This window comes from Elephantulus edwardii, unplaced genomic scaffold (assembly GCF_000299155.1).
Source record: "Elephantulus edwardii isolate Elephantulus edwardi_28Jun2011 unplaced genomic scaffold, EleEdw1.0 scaffold00016, whole genome shotgun sequence".
In the NCBI taxonomy this organism is placed as follows: domain Eukaryota; kingdom Metazoa; phylum Chordata; class Mammalia; order Macroscelidea; family Macroscelididae; genus Elephantulus; species Elephantulus edwardii.
The window spans coordinates 18,991,771-19,013,879 of record NW_006399766.1 but is presented as its reverse complement, the minus strand read 5'-3'; the positions used below and the strand labels follow the sequence as shown (position 1 = coordinate 19,013,879).

At 39.0% G+C, this 22,109-nt stretch overlaps 1 protein-coding gene across 1 annotated transcript in view; it reads right to left on the bottom strand.

The window, feature by feature from the left end:
* Positions 1-21,731, bottom strand: part of GPR112 (G protein-coupled receptor 112) — a 155,488-nt gene extending 133,757 nt beyond the window's left edge. Inside the window, exon 1 of the mRNA XM_006881892.1 lies at positions 21,131-21,731. Coding sequence (XP_006881954.1) covers positions 21,131-21,623 — 493 coding nt within the window. The 5' untranslated portion in view covers positions 21,624-21,731. The remainder of the gene's footprint in view (positions 1-21,130) is intronic.
* Positions 21,732-22,109: the final 378 nt, after the last annotated feature.

Below are 22,109 nucleotides of genomic sequence, written 5' to 3'. Positions count from 1 at the left end.
CCAGTAAAAATGAAAAACTTTACATTCAGGAACTATGCTACTATTCTCCTCCTCTCACACCCAAATTCTTTACAGGAAATTCATACACACTATTACGAACACTTGTGCCCCTGCAAAACCTATACATAAACCAAGAAGCAGGTCTCCAAACAGAACAAGGGAACAGTGCGTGGTTTAAAATCAGAAAAGATGTGGGTCAGAGTTGTATCCTTTCTCTATACCTATAAAATCTATATGCTGAGCAAATCACTCAAGAATCTGGGCTATACAAATAAGAATGTGGCATTAGGATTGGAGAAAGACACACCAACAACCTATGTCATGCAGATGACACGACTTTGCTTGCAGAAAGTGAAGAAGGTTTGGAACATTACTGAAGAAGATCAAAGACTACAGCCTTTGATATGGATTACATTTCAACATAAAAACAATCTCACTACTGGGCCAGGAGGCAACATCACGACATATGGTTAAAAGATTGAAGTTGTCAACAATTTCCTTTTACTTAGGTCCACAGTCAACAACCATAGTAGCAACAGTCAAGAAATAAAAAGCTTTATTGCATTGGGAAAGTCTGCTGCCAAAGACTTCTTCAAAGTACAACAGAGCAACAACTTCAGTTTAAACACTAAGGTGTGTTTCATCTAAGCCTTGGTCTTTTCAATTGCTTTTTATACATCTGAAAGTTGAACAATGAATAAGGAAGCCCAAAGAAGAATTGATGTCTTTGAATTGAAGTGTTGGAGTAGTGTCCAGTAAAACATATCGTGGATTGTCATAAGAAAATTGTGATGATGTGTCTCACATACTTAGGGCATGTTTCCAAGAGTGGTTGGTCCTAGTAAAAAGGCATCATGCAAGGATAGGTGGAGCATCATCGAAGGGAAGAGCCTCAACAACATGAATTGATACAGTGACTAGAACAATGGGCTCACGTATGTTAGAGATCATGAGCATGGCACAGGATAGGGAAAGGTTCTGATATGTTGTTCAGAGGGTCATTGTGAATCATAGTCAACTTGATGGCACATAATAACAACAGGCGAAGGATGGGCAATCTCCTGTGTGATTTGCTGCCTCTCAAAACTTGCTCAGCTATGAGTCCATTCTGAGTCTATGGCATACAACAATAACAACAAATTATGGATCAAGTTGTGTCCCTGAAAATGGTATGTTGAAGTCCCAATCTCTACTACTTGGGAATGTGATCTTGCTTGCAATTAGAGTCTTTGAAGACGTTATCTTCAAACTGAGGTCATAATAGAGTTGGTTAGTTTCATATACAATCTGAGAAGTGTCTTTATAAAAAAGAAGACAAGATACAGAGAGACAGGCAGAGGAAAGGTGTCCATGTGATGATATATATATATATATATATAAGCCAGAGGGTTAAATATACATCTCGGGTAAGACTGAGAAAAACTGGATGAAATATGTTTACGGCATTGAAGTCTTTGAGGGAGAGAATATTTTATATTTTAGGGCATTATGTTTATCGTAAGAGTACGGAATGAGGGTTGCAGAGTGGATTATATTTGGGATTGGGGGATGTGTGTGGGGGATTGCGTACCAATGAGGGAGTTTATCTTTTGCTTTTGAAGGAGAGGAGCAAACGGGGGGGGAGGGGTGCAACAATGAATGAATGGAATTCCAAAATCTCTGTAGATGGTCATTGAAATAAAAAATAAAGAAATTAATAAAAATTAAAATGAAAAAATATATACATCTCTAAGCATTTCTCCTCGAAATATTGATTTGAACTCCTAGGCTCCATAATTACAGGGTAATAGATTTCTGTTCTTGAAAGTCACTCTATAATATTTTCTAATAGCTATCCTAGGAAACTAATACATTGGTTATCTTCACTTTCTCAGTATCTGCCATCAGCTGCTCTGCAGGAAAAGGATGGGCAACCTCCTCCCATGTGATTAATTGCCCCTGAAAACCCTCTGGAGGCTCAGCTATGGGTCAGTTCTGACTCTATGGTACACAACAACGACTCCATTCTTTAATTAACAGTAACATGACTTCTGCTCCTGTCATTGAAATGAATACTACTCACTTAAAGCTACAAATGGCCTCCATGTAGGCACATACAATGAGTATTTTTTCCCTCAGTTTCAATTTTACTTAATCTGTTATCAATTTTATTCCATGACAAAACACTCTAGATTTTTTGTATCTTACTTCTTTGGTATGTCACTCCTTTGCTGGGTCTTTTGCAGGCTCATCTTATTTGACCTGGCTACTAAATATTAAAATACTGCTGAAGATAATTTTAAAATGGCTAGAACAGAGAACTGCCAGAAGTTCAAGCAGAATTTAAGAGAGGCGTTGGCACTAATGAAATCATTGCTGATGATTGATGGATCCTGTCTGAAAGTAAAGAATACCATAATAATGTCTATTTAAGCTTTATTGACTATGCAAAGCCATTTGACTTTGTGGATCATAACAGGTACAGCTAACACTGGGAATGGGAATCCCAAAGTACTCAATTGTGCTCATGCTAACCCTAGACCTAGACTGGGAAGAAGTTGTGTAAACAGAGCAAGGAACACTACATGATTTAAAATTAAGAAAGGAATGTGTCAAGGGTGTAGTCTCTCTTCATAACTATTCAATATATATATTGAGCAAATTATTCAAGAAGCTGGACTCTTAAAGAGGAATGTGGCATCAGGATTAGAGTGAGGCTCATCAATAACATGTGTTATGCAGATGGCACAACCTTGCTTGCAGAAAGTGAGGAGGACTCGAAGCACTTGTTACAGAAGATCAAAGAATACAGACTTCAATATGGTTTGTATCTCAATATCAAGAAAACAAAGATGCTTACCATTGGACCGATAGGCAGCATCATGATAGATGGAGAAAAGATTGAAACTGTCAACAACTTCATCTTACTTGAATCCACAATTAACACTATTAGTATCAGCAGTCAGGAAATCAGGAGTCTTACTGCACTAGGAAAGTCTGCAGTTAGGGACCTCTCCAAATTATTGAGAAGTAATGATGTCATTCTGAGGACTACTGTGCATCTGATTCAGGCCATGGTCTTTCTGATCATTTGCTATGCATCTGAGAGCTGGACAATGAATAAGGATAAGAAGAAGAATTGATGCCTTTGATAAGAAGAAGAATTGATGCCTTTGAGCTGTGGTGTTAGAGAAGAGTGCTGAACATCCCATGGATGGCCAAAAGAACAAACAAATATGTTTTGGAGAGGAAGCAGCCAGAGTGCTCTTTGGAGGCATAGACAATGAGGCTTTACCTCACACACCTTGGGAATGTTGCTAGAAGGGTCTATTCCTTGGAGAGGGACATAATGCTTGGAAAGATAGAGCGTTGTTGAAGGAGACTAAGACCTTCAACTAGGTGGACTGAAATGGTGACTGCTGCAATGGGCTATAATGTCAATAAGTATAAGGATGGCACAGGATAGATCTATTGTTCATAGGTTGCTATGGATTATACTTGACTTGATGGCACACAACTAGTAAATATTAAAATTCTTCAAAGCTTGATCCAAGCCCTTCTTTTTTCACTCTGTAGTTTAACACACAGAATGTCAATTTAATCCTATAAAAAGATAAATCTCTAAATTCTATCTCTAGCTTAGGTCTCAATTTTCAAGTTCCACATTTATATGACCAATTGCTAACTTGACATCATCTTGAGATGTCTCTTAGAAACTGCCAATTCAACAGGCCCAACTTCTCCCCAAACTCACTTCCCCAAACTGAGGTATTTTCCAGTATATTTTTAGTGAATGGCACTGTTATTCAATTGTGCAAACCAAAACTCTCTCCCTCACCTGTCATAAACAACCTTGTCCTACAGTTTTAATCTTACAGATGATTTGACATTATCTGTTCCTTTCCATCTTCAACACTTTCTACCCTGGGCAAACCACCACCATCTCTCATCTGGATTACTTTTGTACTCTCTCAGCTTTCAATTCATATTGACCCTATCTATAAGACACTGTAGTCTTCAATGGATTTTAAGATCAACATCAAGAAGACAAAGATTCTCACCACTGGGCCAAACTGACAGCACCATGATAGCTAGAGAAGAGATTGAGGTTAAACAATTACAGCTTGCTTGGCTCCACAATCAATACTCTTGGCACCAGCAGTCAGGAAATTAACAAATTAATTGTACTGGGAAAATCTGCTGTCAGGGACCTCTCCAGAGTACTGAGAAGCAATGATGTCGGTCTAGAGACTAAGGTGCACCTGATACAGTCCATGGTCTTCCAATTACTTGCTATGCATCAGAGAGCTGGACAATGACTAAGAATGACAGAAGAAATGATGCCTTCGAATTGTGGTGCTGGAGAAGGGTCTTGAATATATCACAGACTGCCAAGAAAACAAATAGGTCCGTCTTGGTGAAGGTGAAACTAAGTTTCTCCTTGGAGGCTGAGATTTTGCAGCTCCATCTCACTTACTTTGGACACATGGCCAGAAAGGACCAGTTCCTGGAGAAGTACATGCTTGGAAGGGTAAACAGTGCAGGAGAGGCCCCACATGAGATGGATAAACACAGTAATTGAGGCAATGGAGGTGTGTCAGAGTCAGTGAAAATGGCTCAGGATAGGCCAGGCTTCAGAGCTGTTTTACATAGAGTGGCTATGAGTAGCAGGCAACTCGATGGCACATAACAACAACAACATAGGACATGTTGTATGCCATCTAGTCAGAACCAACCTATTGCTGACCCTCCAATGGGTCTTCAGAGGCAGTACAGACGGAGATTGCCCATCCTTCTCCCTCAGAACATCTGGTGGATTTGAACTACATGCGAACCACAAGAACCACATCCCGTGCAAGTGAGAGCCTTCTAGAAGTGGAACACTTAGGCCACCGTGGATTAGAACGCAGACACCAAGTGAATCCACGAGCCCATTATCGACCTGTGCGCAGGCGTGGACACGCCCATTGCCAAGCAAGCGGGGCAGTGTGTGCACATACTCGGACGTCTGCATGTACGTGGACCTGGATGAGTTGGACTGACACAGTAACTGGGTTAAAGGGTTTAGGTGTGTCGGAGTCCGTGAGATTGGCTCAGGACCAGAACAGGTTTCAGAGCTGTTGTATGAGTCACAGGCAACTTGATGGCAGGATAACAACCATCACCTTTGGGATTGCAGCACAGCTTCTTACCACTAAGCCACTAAAGACCCCTTATAGGACATAGTACAGCATATAGTGTTTTAAGGCTGTAAACTTTAGTAACTTTCCTTTGATAAAGGGCAAGTTTTCTTAATAGAGCCTACAAAACTGCGTGTTTTGGTTCTCTCTAGCCTCAATTTCTGCTAATTTGTGCTTGTTGTTTGGCTGTCAGCCATATCAATCTTTTTTTTTGAGTCACATTCTCCTTTTCCTGTGTGTCCTGTTTCTCACTCAGCATATTCTTCTCATAGTTCTTTATTGACTAACTTGTATTCATCCTTCATATCTCACTTCATCAATAATTCCCTTAGGGAATTATTTGTGTTAGAGAAATAGACCTTCCCTGAGCTCCATGACTATTTCAAACCACTATATACTACGTTCTTATATTCAATCTCTCTCTTTTTTTTAAATCATAACTACAGTTTTACAATTGCTTGATTGTGCGTATTAATGTCTGCCTTGATCACTAGGGGGAGCTCTGGAGGCATAGTCTGTAGAAAGTTGTGCGACTAATATAAAGGCGGCACAGTGGTTCGAGAGAAAGATGAGCAGCCATCACTTGTGTGATATATAACCTCCAAAAACCTGCTGCAGGGGAGTCTGTTAGACTCAATGGCTATGAGTTTGAGTTTTTGATCACTAGATCATATGAGCAGAGACTTCCTCTCCCTTTGCTCACCATTGTATTCCGAAGCCTGGCACATGGTAGATATTCATTAAATATTTGTGGAGTAACTGAGCAAGTAGAAATGACAACAGCTTAAAATTATGTAAAACAATCCCTATCCCAACAGCTACAGGAAAAAAAAAAAACAAAAAACCTGAGTTAAGTTTTAAGAGGTGGATAAGACAAAACAAAAAAATCTCAGAGAACTAAAATTTTACCTTTAGAAAATTCCTAAAATAGTTGTGATGTTAATAGAAATTTATTCTGAGCCTAAGGCAGAAGAAAAATCCCTCAGTTCACACTTACATTGTTGTTGTTGGGAGGTGCTCTTGGTGGTTCACAGCTGCCCTATCAACAGTAGATCTGAACCTTGCCTTATCCTGCACTATCCTCACCTTGTCTGATATGGCCATTGTTACAGTCACTGTGTCAACCTATCATCTTTCTCTAACCCTCTACCCTTCCCAGAATGAGTTTTTCCTCCCAAGGACTGGCCTCTCCTGACATCATGCCCAGAGTATTTGAGACTGAGTTTCACCACCCTCGCTTCTAGGGAACACCCTGATTGCACTTCCTCCAAGACTGACTTGTTTATTCTTTTGGCAGTCCATGAGATGGTCAATACTCTTCACCAAGACCACAAGTCAAAGGCATCGATTCTTCTTCTGTCATTTTTATTCATTATCTAACTTTCAGATGCATAGGAAGCAATTTAAAAGTTCAGATTTGGACAAGTGAAATTTGAGGTGACAGTGAAGCATCCTAATGAAAATTAGGTGCATAGTAAAATTCATGACTGAGTCATATTTTTTTTTCTCCAAATCAAATCATTCACAATAAAATCATGTATATTTACCTAGGGGGGAATTATCATTTTGAATTTATCTGCCTCAGAAGCATATTACAGCTGATGTGGGAATAATTGTGGTTTTAGACAATCTACTCACTTGCGTCACTGTCTTCAGCATTAAAATTACTTTTTATTTGCATGATCAGAAATGCTATGGTCTTAAGGATTTTTTAAAAAGATTTTTGTGGTCACCAGCAAGTAGAATGAATGACAAGCAGCCTGCAATGTCCATCATCAGATGACCTGATAAAATTACAGGCGGGGTGTGTGTGGGGGGTGTCAAAGCTACATAAAAAAAAAAAAACTTGCCATGGCCTGAATTGCATCTTCAAGGAGGAAAGGTGTCCATTGATATAGGTAAATGGCGGACTGCAGATGGCAAAGCTTCTGCTTCTGTTACAGAATGCAGTGCCATGGCCTCTTCAATTGAAGAGGGTGGAGCCACTGCTCCTCCTTTCTGAGGTCCAACCACTGCTATTGGAGAAGTCATGGCTGCCTCAGCTTAGGTCAACTCAGGGGCCAACTCTATGAGCTCAAGAGTGGATTCAAGCCACAGAAAATTATTCTCAGGCCACGATTTGCTTCATTGAGTTTTGAACTAGTTTGGGATCCATGGCCCCTTTCCCCCTTTCAATCTCTCTTTTGGAATAGAAAAGCCTTTCTTACCCTAACTCATCATGGTGGTTTAGAGAACTTGTTTTCTAGGTTTCACAGGTTCACATTGGGTGGGATTTCTTTTCTTTTTTTTTATGAAGAGGAATTTTGCTTCAGGATTAACCAAACCCAGGGTCTCACCCATACCTGACTTAGAAGAGATTTGAGACATTCTGAGTTAATTGTTATGTAGATGCGATTTGATGGTTACAGTAAATGCTGGTAGAGATTGTGCCTTTGGGAGATGTTGATCACATAAATTCTGGAGGGCCCAAGGAAAGGTTGTTATGGATGGAATTGTATCCTCCTCCTGAAAAAAACACAACATGTTGATGTCCTAATTCTCAGTAACTGTGAATATGAGTTCATGGGAAATAGCTATTTTGCAAAACTAAATAGTTTGTTAACATAAGGTCATATAGTAGTTTCACTCACTCATAGCCATAGAATCAATTTCGACTCATTAATGACACTCCCTCCCATTTCCAAGGCTGAAAATCTTTGTGGAAGGAGACTACTCTTCTGCAGAGCCACTGGTGGATTCAAACCACTGGAGATGTGTGGCTTTTTGGTTAGCAGCAGAACATATAATGAACTACATGACCAAAGCTCCTTACACAGTTGTGTAGGAGCTGTACTACCAACCCAAAGGCAAGCAAGTCGAATCCACCAGTGGCTCCTTAAGATAAAGTAGGAAAATCTCTTCTCATGTGATTTACAGCTGCTTAACATCCACTGGGGGATCAGGTATGAGTCAGTTCCAACTTGAGAGCAATGAGTTGGAGTTTTTAATCCAGTGTGAAACAAGAAAAGAGATGCAGACACAGACAGAGGAGAGAAGGCCGTGGGAAGAGAGAACAGTTGGAATTATGTTGTCAGAAACCAAAGAACAAGGGAAGAGAAGATCTCCTGGAGCCTGAAGAGTAAGAATGGCCTTGATGACACCTTAAATTTATGATTATGGTATTTCCCTTGGCAGGTTAAGTATGACCCCCTGAATTCAGAATAAAGTTGACAGAAGAATTGATGCCTTTTAACTGTGGTGTTGAAGAGTGCTGATGATCCCATGGATTTCCAAAAGAACAAACAGATATATATGTCTTGGAGAAGTTGCAGCCAGAGTGTTCCTTGCACACAAAGATAATGAAGCTTTGTCTCACATACTTTGGGTATGTTGCTAGGGGAGGCTATTTGTTGGAGAATGACATCATGCTTGGGAAGGAGTAGGGAGCTAGAGAGAGGAAGACCTTCAGCCAGGTGGACTGACACCTGAGCAATGGGCTTGAGTGTGTCAGAGATTGTGAGGATAGGACAGGCTTCAAATCTGTTGTTCATAGGGTGGCCATGAGTTGTACTCAACTCAGTGGCACCTAACAAGACTTGCAGCACTGTGAAACAATTTCTATTGTTTTAAGGCTCCCAGTTTGTAGTACTGTATTTCCACCAACCTTAGGGAACTAATAGAATACTTTTACACTTAATTTTATTATATTGCCTCAATTATCAGGGATTGATTTTCTGTTAGGCTTTATCAAGAAACTGGTATGTTCCAGAAGAATGATATTTATGTCAAGCTTTGCGCTTTCAAATTTGTTCATAACTGCAAGGAAAAGGAGGGAGAATTGTTTGGATATGGGTTTCCATTTTGGCAGATTTTGGCTGCCAACTGGCTTATCAAACCTCTCTGTTAAAGTGTTACTTCTAACTCATTTGACAAGTGTGGTATCCCCAAGCTGAACCACTCTCTATGAATACACTAACTGTTGAGAGAAGAGTCTGCAATTACACTGCTTTACACATGATTAATGACTGAACTACATTCACTTTCTGAAGAACAGAATAAAACACTAAATACTACAAAAGCCAAAGTTATCTTCTTTGATGCAGATAAAGAGCACTAAGAGTAATTTCTACAAGTAATGGGAAACGCTTTTAAAGCACACAAGATGGAGTTAGGAATAATATTTTTATATAGAGAGAAGTCTGAGTCATGGATATAAGCAATTGTTCTCAACAAGCATCTAAAAAAAACCTATAAGATTTTTTTTTAAATGAGACGTGGTATAAACTTACAAGTAAGTGGAATACTAAGAATTGCAATCTCTTACCCATTGCAAGAACGTGGAAACAGCCCAGATATCCAACCACAAAGTAATGGATTGAGAAATTATGGTATATTCATATAATGGAATACTACACAGCACACAGGAGCAATGATTTTGTAAATTACTACCTAAGTTGGGAGGGACTGGAGAGCATGATGCTGAGTGAACTAACTCAGTCTCACAAGGACAAATACTGTATAAAACCATTATTGTAGAATGAGTATAAGGATACAAGGGGAGGTTGGAAGCAGAGGGATGAGGATGTGCAGGGGGCAGGGGGATCAATAATGGGCTTGTACAATTTGATAGGTGGGGGTGAGGAAAATTGGAAGAATCTGTTCTGGAAAACTGTATTTGAATTTTGCAAATAAACTAGTGTAATTTAAAAAAAATAAATATTGATCTTAAATTATTCCATTTTAACCCCAAACCTGAGTAATTTGGCCAACCACCCACTGAATCTTTCATATGATGGATCCCCCCGAAATATTACTGCATCCAGTTTCTTCTCTAAAATCTTTATTAATAAAAACTGATTCAAATAATACCAAAACCACTGCTATCTAGTAAATTCCAACTTGTCAGATTTCCAAGGTCATCAATCTTTACAGGGGGACACCTCTCGTCCTTCTCCTTTGGAACAGCTAGTGAATTAAAACTCTGACACCGGGGCTCCCTAATGAAAACTGAAGTCTTCATTCATTAAAATCACAGAATTTTAGAACCAGGTTTTGGAGACTGCATTCAATCCCTGAATTCAGAGATAAAGTCTACAGGAGTAGTGTTGAGAAGATGAGATTTCCACAGACAAACATGTAGAAAAGAAATGACAGTATGTAGCAATGCCTCAATTTTCTAGCACCCATAATAAGTTCATACCTTCAGTTTATATGAACCCATCACAAGCTAAGAAAGAAAGAAAGAAAAGAAACTCTGCTCAAAGAACCAAAGAGGAAACACAATTAGATTATAAAAGCCCATCCATACAAATGCTGAACCGCTAAAAAATTAGCAATGAAATCATTGTTCCTTAGTGCTACTTAATATTCCATTGTGTGAATATACCACAATTTCTCAATCCACTTGTTTGTTGATGGGCATCTGGGCTGTTTCCATTTTCTTGTTATTCTGAATAACATTTCTATGATCATAGATGTATAAATGTCCATTCGTGTCAATTTTGTAAAATAACTATACAACTTGGGAGAACCTAGAGAGCATTTTGCTGAGAGAGATATCTTTACATAAGGAAAAATATTGCATAAAGCCACGATTGTGAAAATAGGAATAAATGAGCAAGATATGTATAAATGTTCCAAAAGGGAAGGAGAAAAAGGGGCAAAAAAATCAGAAGGGGAGAAATCACTGGGATAGTAGAGATTAGTGGGTGGAAGGGGAAGTAATTGGAAATGTTCAGTGGGGACTTGAAAAGACAGGGTGATAATTAATTATATAAAATATAATGTATAGGGGAGCTCTGGTGGCCTAGTGGCAAGGAGCTGCAACTACAATCATAGAGGCGCACGGTTCGAATCCACCAGATGCTCTGCCGGGGAAGGAGGGACAATCTCCTCCTGTACCAGTCAGATCTAATCTGACGGTACACTCACACAAAAATAATAAAATAAAATAAAAAAATATATAATGTATATGAATGATTGTATAAAACACAAAGTCCATGTACAAAACGTGATATAAATAATTGTATGCAAACCAATAAAAATTTTAAAAATAAATATTAAAGTGACTGGGGGGGACAGCAATGAGGCAAAATAGCAAGACACAAAAACCTTGCACAAGAGCATCACCATGTCAAACCAAAAATTAAGACTCCATTACCAGCTCAAGCATCAAATCCACGTGAAGACCCCAAATTGCTGCCATGTCCTGAAACAACGGCTACCCTGCAGAATTATGCATATTCCAAATTCAAGCAATCCAGTAAAACTTAAACTCATTCAAATCAGTGCTGTGAAGTCAGAAGCAAGACAGATTTGACCCTCCAGCATGTTTTCACGGTTGTAAATCTCAGAGGAAAAGACAGCCTGTTTTCTTGCACAGATCCTCTGGTGGATTCAAACTGGCAGAGAGCTAAGTCCTTTGAGTTAGCAGCACAAATTCCGATGGACTACACCGCCAGTCCAGTCGGTTCTGCCTCAAGGGCAATGAGAGAGGGACAGAGGTGGAGGGGGGAACGTAAACAGCTTTTAAAACCAGGCTCCCTAAGAACTAGAGACTCTTTCAAACTCTAAATCTAACAATTAATTACAATGGTTTAATAAATACATTGGGTCTATTATTGTGCAGTGTAGGCTCTTCATGAATATGCATTTCTTTAGTAAATTAATTTGCTCATTATTGCCCTTTTTACATTAATCTACATGTACTTTTGATTTTGTGTTCGTTTTAATTCCATTTTCCTGTTCCCTGTTATTTCTAAAGAGTTAGGTTCACTGGAGTTCTATGTCATCAGTCTTTCTCTTTTTCTTTTCTCCCCTTCTATGTGTGGTGAGAAGTTTTGTTTATGTTTGTTTTTATTTCCATTTTTATAAACAAAATTTTTCTTTTAATTGTGATTTTAATGAAAGTTTACAGAATAGTTAGATTTTCATTTATTCATTGTTGCACATTTTACCCCTCTTCCTCCCTTCCCCCTCCCTAGTTCACTTTTAAAAAAATACTCATTCATTGTTGCACAATTCCCTCTCAACCTCAGAGTGATCAAGTTTTGGCAATGGAGGCTAGATTCGGGCTTGGCAGGGGTTGGACATGTAGGATTAAGGAGAAAAGACATGTGGGGGTGATTGTGGTTATCCATTTGTAACAGGAGCAATCTTCGAATTGGAATTGTCCCATATCTTGGCCATGGTGGGGGAAAGACAGAAATTTACACAAGTGGAAAAACAGCATAGAATTTACTATACTCACTTACACATATGACTGACTAACACTTAAATTTGGAAACTCAGAATAAGATTGTTGAATGGCATCAATTAGAATCTTCTGGTTATCACACTATATAAAATGTTACCATTGGAGGGAACTGGACCAAGTGTGCAAGAGAGCTCTAGCTATGTGTGAAATCTGGAATTATCTCATTTTTTAAAATTCAGTTCCAAAGAAGGCAAATGCAAAATCCCACACTGTGCAGGGAGTTGAGCCATAACCGAATGCCCATTCACATAGGGACATGGAGTCACCCTTGGTCTTTGGAGGGCTCGGAAACATGTTTTGCCCCGATCATTCTGTTCCCATTGTGAACAAGTGATCACTTGCACAAATTATTTGCATGAACCTTGCTGTCTGTATTTTTAAAGTGAGGATAACCCATGCTAACTTACAGGGGCCTGTGGGTTTAATTGCCATTTGCTCCTTTACTCTAGACAAAAACGTATTATTGCAATCATTGGGAGCTAGAGAACAGAAGTATAGAGTAGCTGAATATTTATGAGGCATTTTGTTGAAGATGTACCTGCCAACGGAATATTAAGCAGAACATTTGCTAAGGTACCAAATTCTGATTGTGATTTGGGTATATCACCTCATATTAAATCTGTGTGTTTCTAGCCTACATATTGCATCTGGTTTTTCTTTCAATTACGACCTCTGTAAATACAATTCACAGGGTGTTTAGTAGAATTATGAGCGATAATGGTAGCCAGAAATTGCCATAGACAGATCCGCTTGTGGGGAAGAAAAAAAAAATTAAATGAACATCTTGAAGTGGAAGAGGGAGAAAAAATCCAAAATGGTATCTGCATTCCATTTCCAGGAAAAGGCATAAAAAATGATTCTTGTGATAGAAAGAGAGACTAGCGCTCCCATCTGGGAGTCTACAGGAGAACATCACCCTATGCTGGGGAATACAAATAAGCAGGTTTTAAACAAACTACAAACAGCCCTTGCTTATCTTTCATGATGAAAAACGAGGGCAGCACAGAGAATTGATGCACAAGGGGAAAACTAAATTGCCTTTTAGCTAATAAAGTCCATCACTGTGCTACCTGTCCTATCAGAGTTGATAATTGCATAGAGGGCTTAAATAGTGGATCAAACAAAGGCTTTAGAAAGTACATAAAATATAGAACCAGCCCCTGCGTATATTGAGAACGATCAGTTCTCAGAGTAATTCAAAGCCACTGGAGTATTAGATCAATTCATCAATCTTAGCAAAGCAATGGTCCCACCAAAAGAGATGGTTCCTATCTTATAAGATAGATTAAGGTAGATTTCCAAGAAAGAAGTGTGATTTCATTCCTTACAATAAAGGATAAAGAGGCTTTCTCATAGAAAACTAAGAGTGATTTATTCTGTATGTATGTCTTTGGAAGACTCTCAGTCTTCAGGAACCTCATTCAATTCTGCCATAGACTACATTTTGACCTATAGTACTATAGAACTGATCCAACATGTTTCCAAGGTTGTAATCTTTACAGAAACAGACTGTCATATCTTTCTCTCATAGAGAAGGGCTGGTAGGTTTGAACTATTGACCTTTCAGTTAGCAGGAAAGCATTTAACCACAGCATAATCAAGGCTCCTTACAGTGTCATACAAATCCTTTGAAGGATCATGTTTCTGAGGTAAGATTAGGAAATTATGCTCACCATACCTAGAGAGGAACTTAATTTGTGATCAGTCCCTAATAGTCACTTCAAGAAATTTCTTGTCTAATTTTATCTATCACCATCCACTTTTAAAATCCCATAGAATTCTGAAACAGCTAAAAATTGGAAACAACTTAAAAGTCCTTCAAAGGGAGCTCATTGAATAAATTATAGCATATCCGATTCTATCATACTACTTATCTTCTCTTATCAAATAATGAGTGAACTCTACATTTTCTGATATAAAAGGCTCTTTAAAATATAATAAATGAGGGGGGAAGGTGAATATAATGATATACCAGCTGCTAAATGAAAACCAATAATTTGTATATGTAAATCCAGGTTATAATATTTTTTTCAAGGATACATAAGAAATTATTCATAATTACTTCTGAGAAGAGGCACTTGGGGCAAGGGATTGAAGAGAGACTTTCAACTTTAATCCTATATCTGTATGTGTCTTTAAAAATTTTTTCCTGTGTATATATCTATTACTTTAAAAGCTAAGTTTAGATTAATAATAAACTCAACACAATAACTAGTAAATAATGAGAAAACAATTGAAATTGTATATACTGATACCATTTTACTAAGAAAATCTACTTGTATGAATGTCTCCTATGAGACATCTTGCTTCTGTGGGGTGGCAGGTAGATTCAAACTGCCAATCTTTTGGTTATCAGACCAACACATAATGTACTAAACCACCAGAGCTCCTTTATACAGTAGAATATAGGCAGCTTTGAAAACAAATTAGGTGGATCTAGATGTACTAACATTGTTAGGAAAATACCAAGTTAAAATAAATAAAGTTGTAGAAAAATATATGTGTATTTTTACACGTATACATTTTCTATTTAACACATATGTACCTCATTTTTGTTCTTAAACTACATCCACATGTACATGTGTATATACTTATATTTAAAAATCCACAGGAAAAAGTAGACACATTTGTAGAGAGGATAGAGAATATTTTTTACTCTATATTTAGTATATTGGTACTGTTTGATGCATTGGACTGCTAACTATAAAGTTGGTGGTTCAAACCCACCCACTGTTCCTTGGGGAAAAGATGAAGGAGTCTGCTCCTATAAAGATTAACAGCCTCAGAAACCCTATGGGGCAGCTCTATTCTGTCCTATCAGATTGCTGTGAGTCAGAACAAAAGCAGTGGGTTTGGGACTTTGCAGTATTGTTTGAATTTATTTTATTCATAACCATAATGCATTGCATTTGTAATTTCCAAAAGTAAAACTTCCTTTAAAAACAACTGCCAAACTAAGTTACTAATGATTTCTTCTTATTATTGTTTATCACTGTTTCCAGAGACATCTCCACTTACAGTGAATTCTTTCTTTACTAAGCCTAGGTAGAGTTAATTTTTCCATAAATGTTCCCCAAAAGCATTGTTCTCATGAATATACACCCACTGTCCACTCATCAACAATATTAGGTTCTAAAGACCAGGCCATTATGTAAAGACAGAGAATAAAAATATCAGATCACAAAAGAGAACATGATGGACAGAATCAAATGACAAGTTATGTCATCACCAAGTACCCAAGCTCTGCGTATCGTGACCTAGGCAAGCTGACATCTAACCTCACTCATCTGGCATTCATTACCATCAAATGTACATTGTTAATGCACCAAATAGCCAGAGAGTAAATTTGTTAATACTGTTCTAAATGTGATATGTTGACTAATTAGATAGTTGATAAGTGAGTTCCAGGAGTGTGTGTGTGTGTGTGTGTGTGTGTGTGTGTGTGTGTGTGTGAAAATATATGTAAATAAAATTTGTAAATAAAATTTTTAAGATTTGTAACCTAGCAATGTGCTCATTAAAATGTATTTTTAAAGGTCCTAATTTCTACAGACCATAAATATCAATTTATTAGACAAAAGCTGAAGTTGGAAGTAGACATGTCATAATCATCTATATCTATATATAATTGCCCCTTTTGTCCTAGTTGTCATGCAGCCAAGATAGAGGTAAAAGAGCTTCTTTGGTATTAAAGTTCCCTCAGTGGTGAGGTGAACCATGTCAGTAGCTCGGAGCGTCATTTCCTGGGCAATTTTCAGCAAAAGCAATTCTCTTTAAAAGAAGCTTCTAGAACAGTTCTCCATAATTTCTTAGGGCCACAGACCCCCTTGAGACAGCTTTGCATGGTGGGGGAGTGGAAAGAACAAGGGCTTTATAGTCAGCAAATCTTTATTCAGATCGCACATTGACTATTTGTTTGATGAGTCAGCTGGCAATTTAGTTAACCTCTGCTAACCAAACGTCAAAGGTTCAAACCCATCAGCCACTCTGCAGGGGAAAAAATGAAGCAGTGTGCTTCCTCTATAAAGATTTACAGCCTTTGGAAGTCTGTGGGGCAGTTCTACTCTGTCCTTAGAAAATCACTGTGACACTAATAAACTCGATTTTGGTTTGAATTCTGAGCCTCTATCCTTGGAATATGGTAAGAACTTAGCAAAAGACAACAATCTTATTATTCTATTATTACTATTTTAGAATGTCCAGTGGGGGATGGAAATATTTTTAACAAGATAGATTGACACAGTGACTATAAAAATGGGCTAAAAAAACAACCATGAGATATCATCTCACCCCAGTAAGAACAGCAAAATTTAACAGAACAGCAAACATCAAATGCTGGTGAGGTTGTGGAGAAACTGGAACCCTTATTCACTGCTGGTGGGAGTGTAAAATGGTGCAACCCATGTTTACTGCGGCTTTGTTCACAATAGCAAAGAGCTGGAAACAACCCAAGTGCCTATCAACAAACAAATGGACAGAGAATCTCTGGTATATTCAACAATGGAATATTCAATGTATATTCAACATAGTAAACATGGGTGTGCATATATCTGCTTGGGTGGTAGTTATGGCTTCTTTAGGGTAAATTCCCAGTAGTGGAATTGCTGGCTCAAATGATATTTCTATTTGCAACTTTTTGAGAAAGCCCCATACTGCCTTCCATAGTGGTTGCACCATTTTACACTCCCACCAGCAGTGAATAAGGGTTCTAGTTTCTCCACAACCTCACCAGCATTTGATGTTTGCTGTTCTGTTAAATTTTGCTGTTCTTACTGGGTGAGATGATATCTCATAGTTGTTTTGTCTCTTTTCTTTTTAGGGCTTTAAAAAAGAGAAAATCCAAATGTCTTCAGGTAGTTACACAAAGGAATAGCTTCCCTGTTATTTTGCATTAGTCTAATCTCAAAGAAGGTAGCTCTGGTGGCCTAGTGGCAAGAAGGTGCTCTGCAACCCCAAAGGCATGCAGTACAAGGCCACCAGTTGCTCCACAGGAGAAGGATGTGATTAATTCCCTCTGAAAATTCACCAGAGGGTCAGCTATGGTTTGGTTCAGACTCAATAGTACACAGCAACAATCTCAAAGAAGAAAGAATGTATGCCTTTAAGTTATGTTGCTAGTGAAAAATAATGAGTACTCCATGGACTACTATAAGAACAAACAGGTCACATAGAAGGCTTCTGACTTATGCCCCAAGAACTAGAATTTGGATTCAGGATTAAGAAAAGAGAAACTGGATGAAGACTACACTTCAAGGAAAATACTCTTTCAACTGACCGGCTGTTCATATCAGATTACATAGAGGGTGATGGCATATTATCCAATAAAACACAGAAAATCACGGCCTAGGCAAATGTACACATAGTTTAATCATTACGGGTACATATCAACAGACTATGCAGGCCAGCTTGAAGGGTTCCCTCTGGTCTTATCTGGGTCTTTTTGAACATCAGAAAATAATAGAGAAAAGTTATAACCCACTGAATAAAATAAGAACCTATGTACTCATGCTGACATAAATAAATACAGGAATGAAAGCATAAGTAAATAAATGTAAAGGAAAAGCGAGCCCTTTATTTCAGTAGAATGCCAACCAAGAAAGGCAGAAAGAATGATGGAGTTTTTCAAATCCTCATTGTGCAACCATCATAGAAATAAGATGCGCGCACTGGTGACTGAGAGGGTAGACAGTCGCTGCTAACATAAATGTGGCAGCTCTGTGGCAGTTTAAATACATCAGCAGCTCCAAGGGAGAAAGACGGGCAGTCTCCCGTGTGAGGGTCAGCTATGAGTCTATGCCGATTTGACAGCAATGAAGTGAGATGGGATAGAAATAAGTGATTCAGGCAGGAATCAGCAGTAGATGCAAAACTCACTGGCATGGAGTCAGCTTGGACTCACTGTCAGCCCTTCAGCAGGTCTCCACGTCTGTAAATCAGGAGAGTGCCCATCTTTTTCTGGTGGAGCCACTGGAGGATTTAAACCCCTGGAGAGGCACAGTGTTTTGGATCAGTAGTAACACAACTCCCTATAAGACTTCCTGTGTAGCACAATGCCACTTTTTTGTTGTTGTTGTTGTATGTGCCTTCGAGTTGCTTGCGACTCATAGCAACCCTATGTACAAGAGCCCTAAACCCTGCTATATCCTGTGCCAACCTCACTGTCTCCAACACAGCTACTCCCATTACCCCAATCACTGAATCGATCTATCTCATCGAGCATCTTTCTCTATTGCACCGTCCCTCCCCCCTCCCAAACATGATGTCCCTCTCCAAGGACTGGTCCCTCCTTGCAACATGTCCAAAGCATGTCAGATGAAGCTTCAGAATCCTTGCCACCAAGGAGCAGCCAGGTTTCACCCTCTCAAGGACAAACCTGTTTGTTCTCCTGGCAGTCCACGGTATATTCAGCACTCTTCTCCGGCACCACAGCTCTAAGGCATCAATTCTCTTTCTATCATCCCTAGTCACTGTCCAGCTCTCATATAGCACGTAATTGCGAAGACCATGACATGTATCAGGCACACCTTAGTCTCCAGCCTGATGTTGTTGTTCTTCAGTACTCTGAAGAGGTGCTTGACAGCTGATTTTCCCAATGTAATTCATCTCTTGCTTTCCTGGCTGTTGTTACCGAGAGTGTTGATTGTGGAACCATGCAAACTAAAGCTGTTAACAATCTCATTCTCTTTACCATCCATGCTGATGCTGCCAGTTGGCCCAGTGGTGAGAATCTTTGTTTTCTTGATGTTGAACTTCAGTCCATATTGGAGTCCTTGACCTTCTGCAGCAAGCGCTTCAGGTCCTCCTCAGTTTCAGCAAGCAGGGTTGTGTCATCTTCATAACGCAGATTAATCTTCCTCGAGTCCTGATGCCACATTTCTCCTTGTACAGCCCAGCCTCTTGGATAATTGGTTCCGCATATAGATTGAAAAGGTATGGAGACGGAATGCATCCCTGGTGGACACCCTTACTGATTTTGAACCATGCAGTGTCTCCTTTGTTCTGATGACTGCCTTTTGGTTCAAGTATAGGTTTAGCATAAGCACAATCAAATGTTCTGGAATTCCCATTCTTCTCAGAGTCAACCACAGTTTGTTGTGATCCACACAGTCAAACGCCTTTGCATAATCAATGAAACATAGATTGACATTCCTCTGGTACTCTCTGCTTTCTGCCAAGATCTCTTTAACATTAGCTTTAATATCCCTAGTACCACGACCTCTTCTAAACCCAGCATGCACATCTGGCATTTCTTTGTTGACGTGTTGCTCCAGTCGTTTTTGGATAATTTTCAGCAAAATCCTGCTTGCATGTGGTGGGTAGCAACACTGAATCTATTGGTCATTTCTCTAATTGGATAAACGTCTTTCATCTGCTTCTTTCTGTAAAATGCTTATCTGTTAGATACTATTATAACAAAAATTCAGACAGACTCGGAAGAAGGATTGGCCATCCAGTTCTGAACTAGCAGGCCTTCGAAAACCCTACGTACAATGCCTCTATATCTACCAAATAACTCGTTCTTAAAGAAATAGTTAACTTTTCAGTGAAGAAATCTGGCAGACATCACCTGAATCAAGTGATCAAAGGTATCATTAACACTAATGAGACAAATTGGCATCACTTAACTCCTGAGGTGAACTCAACATCATTCATGTGGTATTCTTGTCAAAAATGCATAACCTGAATCTAATCATGAGAAAAAAGTAGACAAACTCCAGCTGAGGAGCATTCTATAAAATAACAGGATTGAATCATAAAATGCCTTGTCTAAAGAGACATGATAATGAAGTGCAATGTGTATTCCTAAAGTGGATCTCGGGAAGAATGGGAGAAAAGAAAATTATTAAGCCAGTTGGCTAAATCTAAATATGGACTATGGATTAGATTGTCTATCAGCGTTAAACTTCCTGATTTTGACCATTGTACTTCGGTCATATAATAGAATGTTATTCTTGGGAATCAGAGATATTTAAGGGTAACAGAATCATATCTGCAACTTATTCTCAAGTGATTCAGAAACTGTGTGTGTGTGTGTGTGTGTGTGTGTGTGTGTGTGTGTGTAAGATAAAGGAAGGAGAGATAGAGATGATGATAAAGTATATGGGGAAATGACAACAATTAGGGTAGAGCATTTGGGCGTTCTGGTGACCTCGTAAAATATCCAGTGGGTAAGGAGTTGTGCTGCCCACCCAAAGGTCCTCAGGTCAAATCCACCAGCTGTTCCACAAAGCAAAGATGGACAATCTCCTTTCATGCCGTTTATAGCCTCTGGAAACCTGCTGGAGGGTCAACTATGAGTTAATTCACACTCAATGGCAATGAGAAAGACATACAGAGAGCTTTGGTGGCCTACTTGGTAGGGAGTTGTGTTATCCAAAGGCACTCAGTTCAAATCCACCAGCAGCTCCTCAAGAGAAAGATGAACAATCTCCTCTCAAATAATTTGCAGCTTCTAAAATCCCACCAGAAGATCAGTTATGAATCAGTAGTTCTGACTTGAGGGCAATGAATGAGTGAGTGACACAGTATATAGTTCTAGATAGTATATGTCTTATTCTTGGCATTTTTTTTTTAGAATTTGAGATTATATAAAAATAAAGAAAGTAATATTATTCCACATTAAAGGTAGATTACAAAGCCCTCGCAACCTTGAATCCCCCTTAAGTTATCTTAGAGTCATCTGGAGTAGCAAGCAGAGGCTTCCCTTACTAAGCAAGAAAAGTCTTGAGTTACTCACAGCAGCGCAGTCTCCTGTCAACAGTTGGGATGATCTTGTTGACAAGCCAATCATCTTCTTCCCAACTAACTACATTTCCGTCTAAACATTTCAAAAAGTCCTTGTTTTCCAGGATGTGGTCCCACATTTGAAAGTAGTACAAACTGCCAGTGAAGCGGGGCATCAAGTTAAGCCGGCCTCTCCCATTCTTGGGAAAGTGCCCTATAACTAAAGTCCCATTCGGTGTTAGGTTTTGTGGTTGATCCATCATCACTAGTAGCCTTTCTTTATTCAGAAACAGCTCTAACCTGCCCTTCACACCATCCCAAATTAAGCATATTGTATGCCACTGAAATGGAGTCAGGTGGTAATGGATATAAAATGTCTTGCCCAGATTGTAAAGTATTAGGTGGTGGCGGTTCCCTGCAAGTCCAAGATCTATGTCTTCTCTGCCCAGGAAGGTGTTATTAGTAATATAGGAAAAGGCTATCCAATCCCGTGAGATGTAGTTCATGAGCACCAAGTCAATGCATACTGTGAGTCGGCTGAGCTCAGGAATGGTGCTGTTCAGGCTTACATAGGTGTCACTTCGTCCATAAAAATCCAGCTTTTTTCCTTTCAGTGAAAGTGCATCTGTCCAAATACAGGGGAGGAGAAAAGAAAAAGCAAATGAAATTGGGTAGGTAAATTCTCAACATTTAAGAAAATTTAAGCTGAGCATTCCCTTTGTCTCTATTGACAAATGATGCAGCTATCACCACTACAAATCTACAAATCTCACACCACAGGCTACTAGGCATAAATTTAAGGGTTTATAGCCAACGTAGTCCCAGTACCAGTATGTTGTTGTTGTTATTGTTATGTGCCATCGAGTCACTTGCGACTCATAGCAACCCTATGTACAAGAGCCCTAAACACCTTTCTATCCTGTGTGAACCCCGCAGTCTCAAACATACTCATTCCCACCACTCCACTCACAGAATCGATCCATCTCATCGAG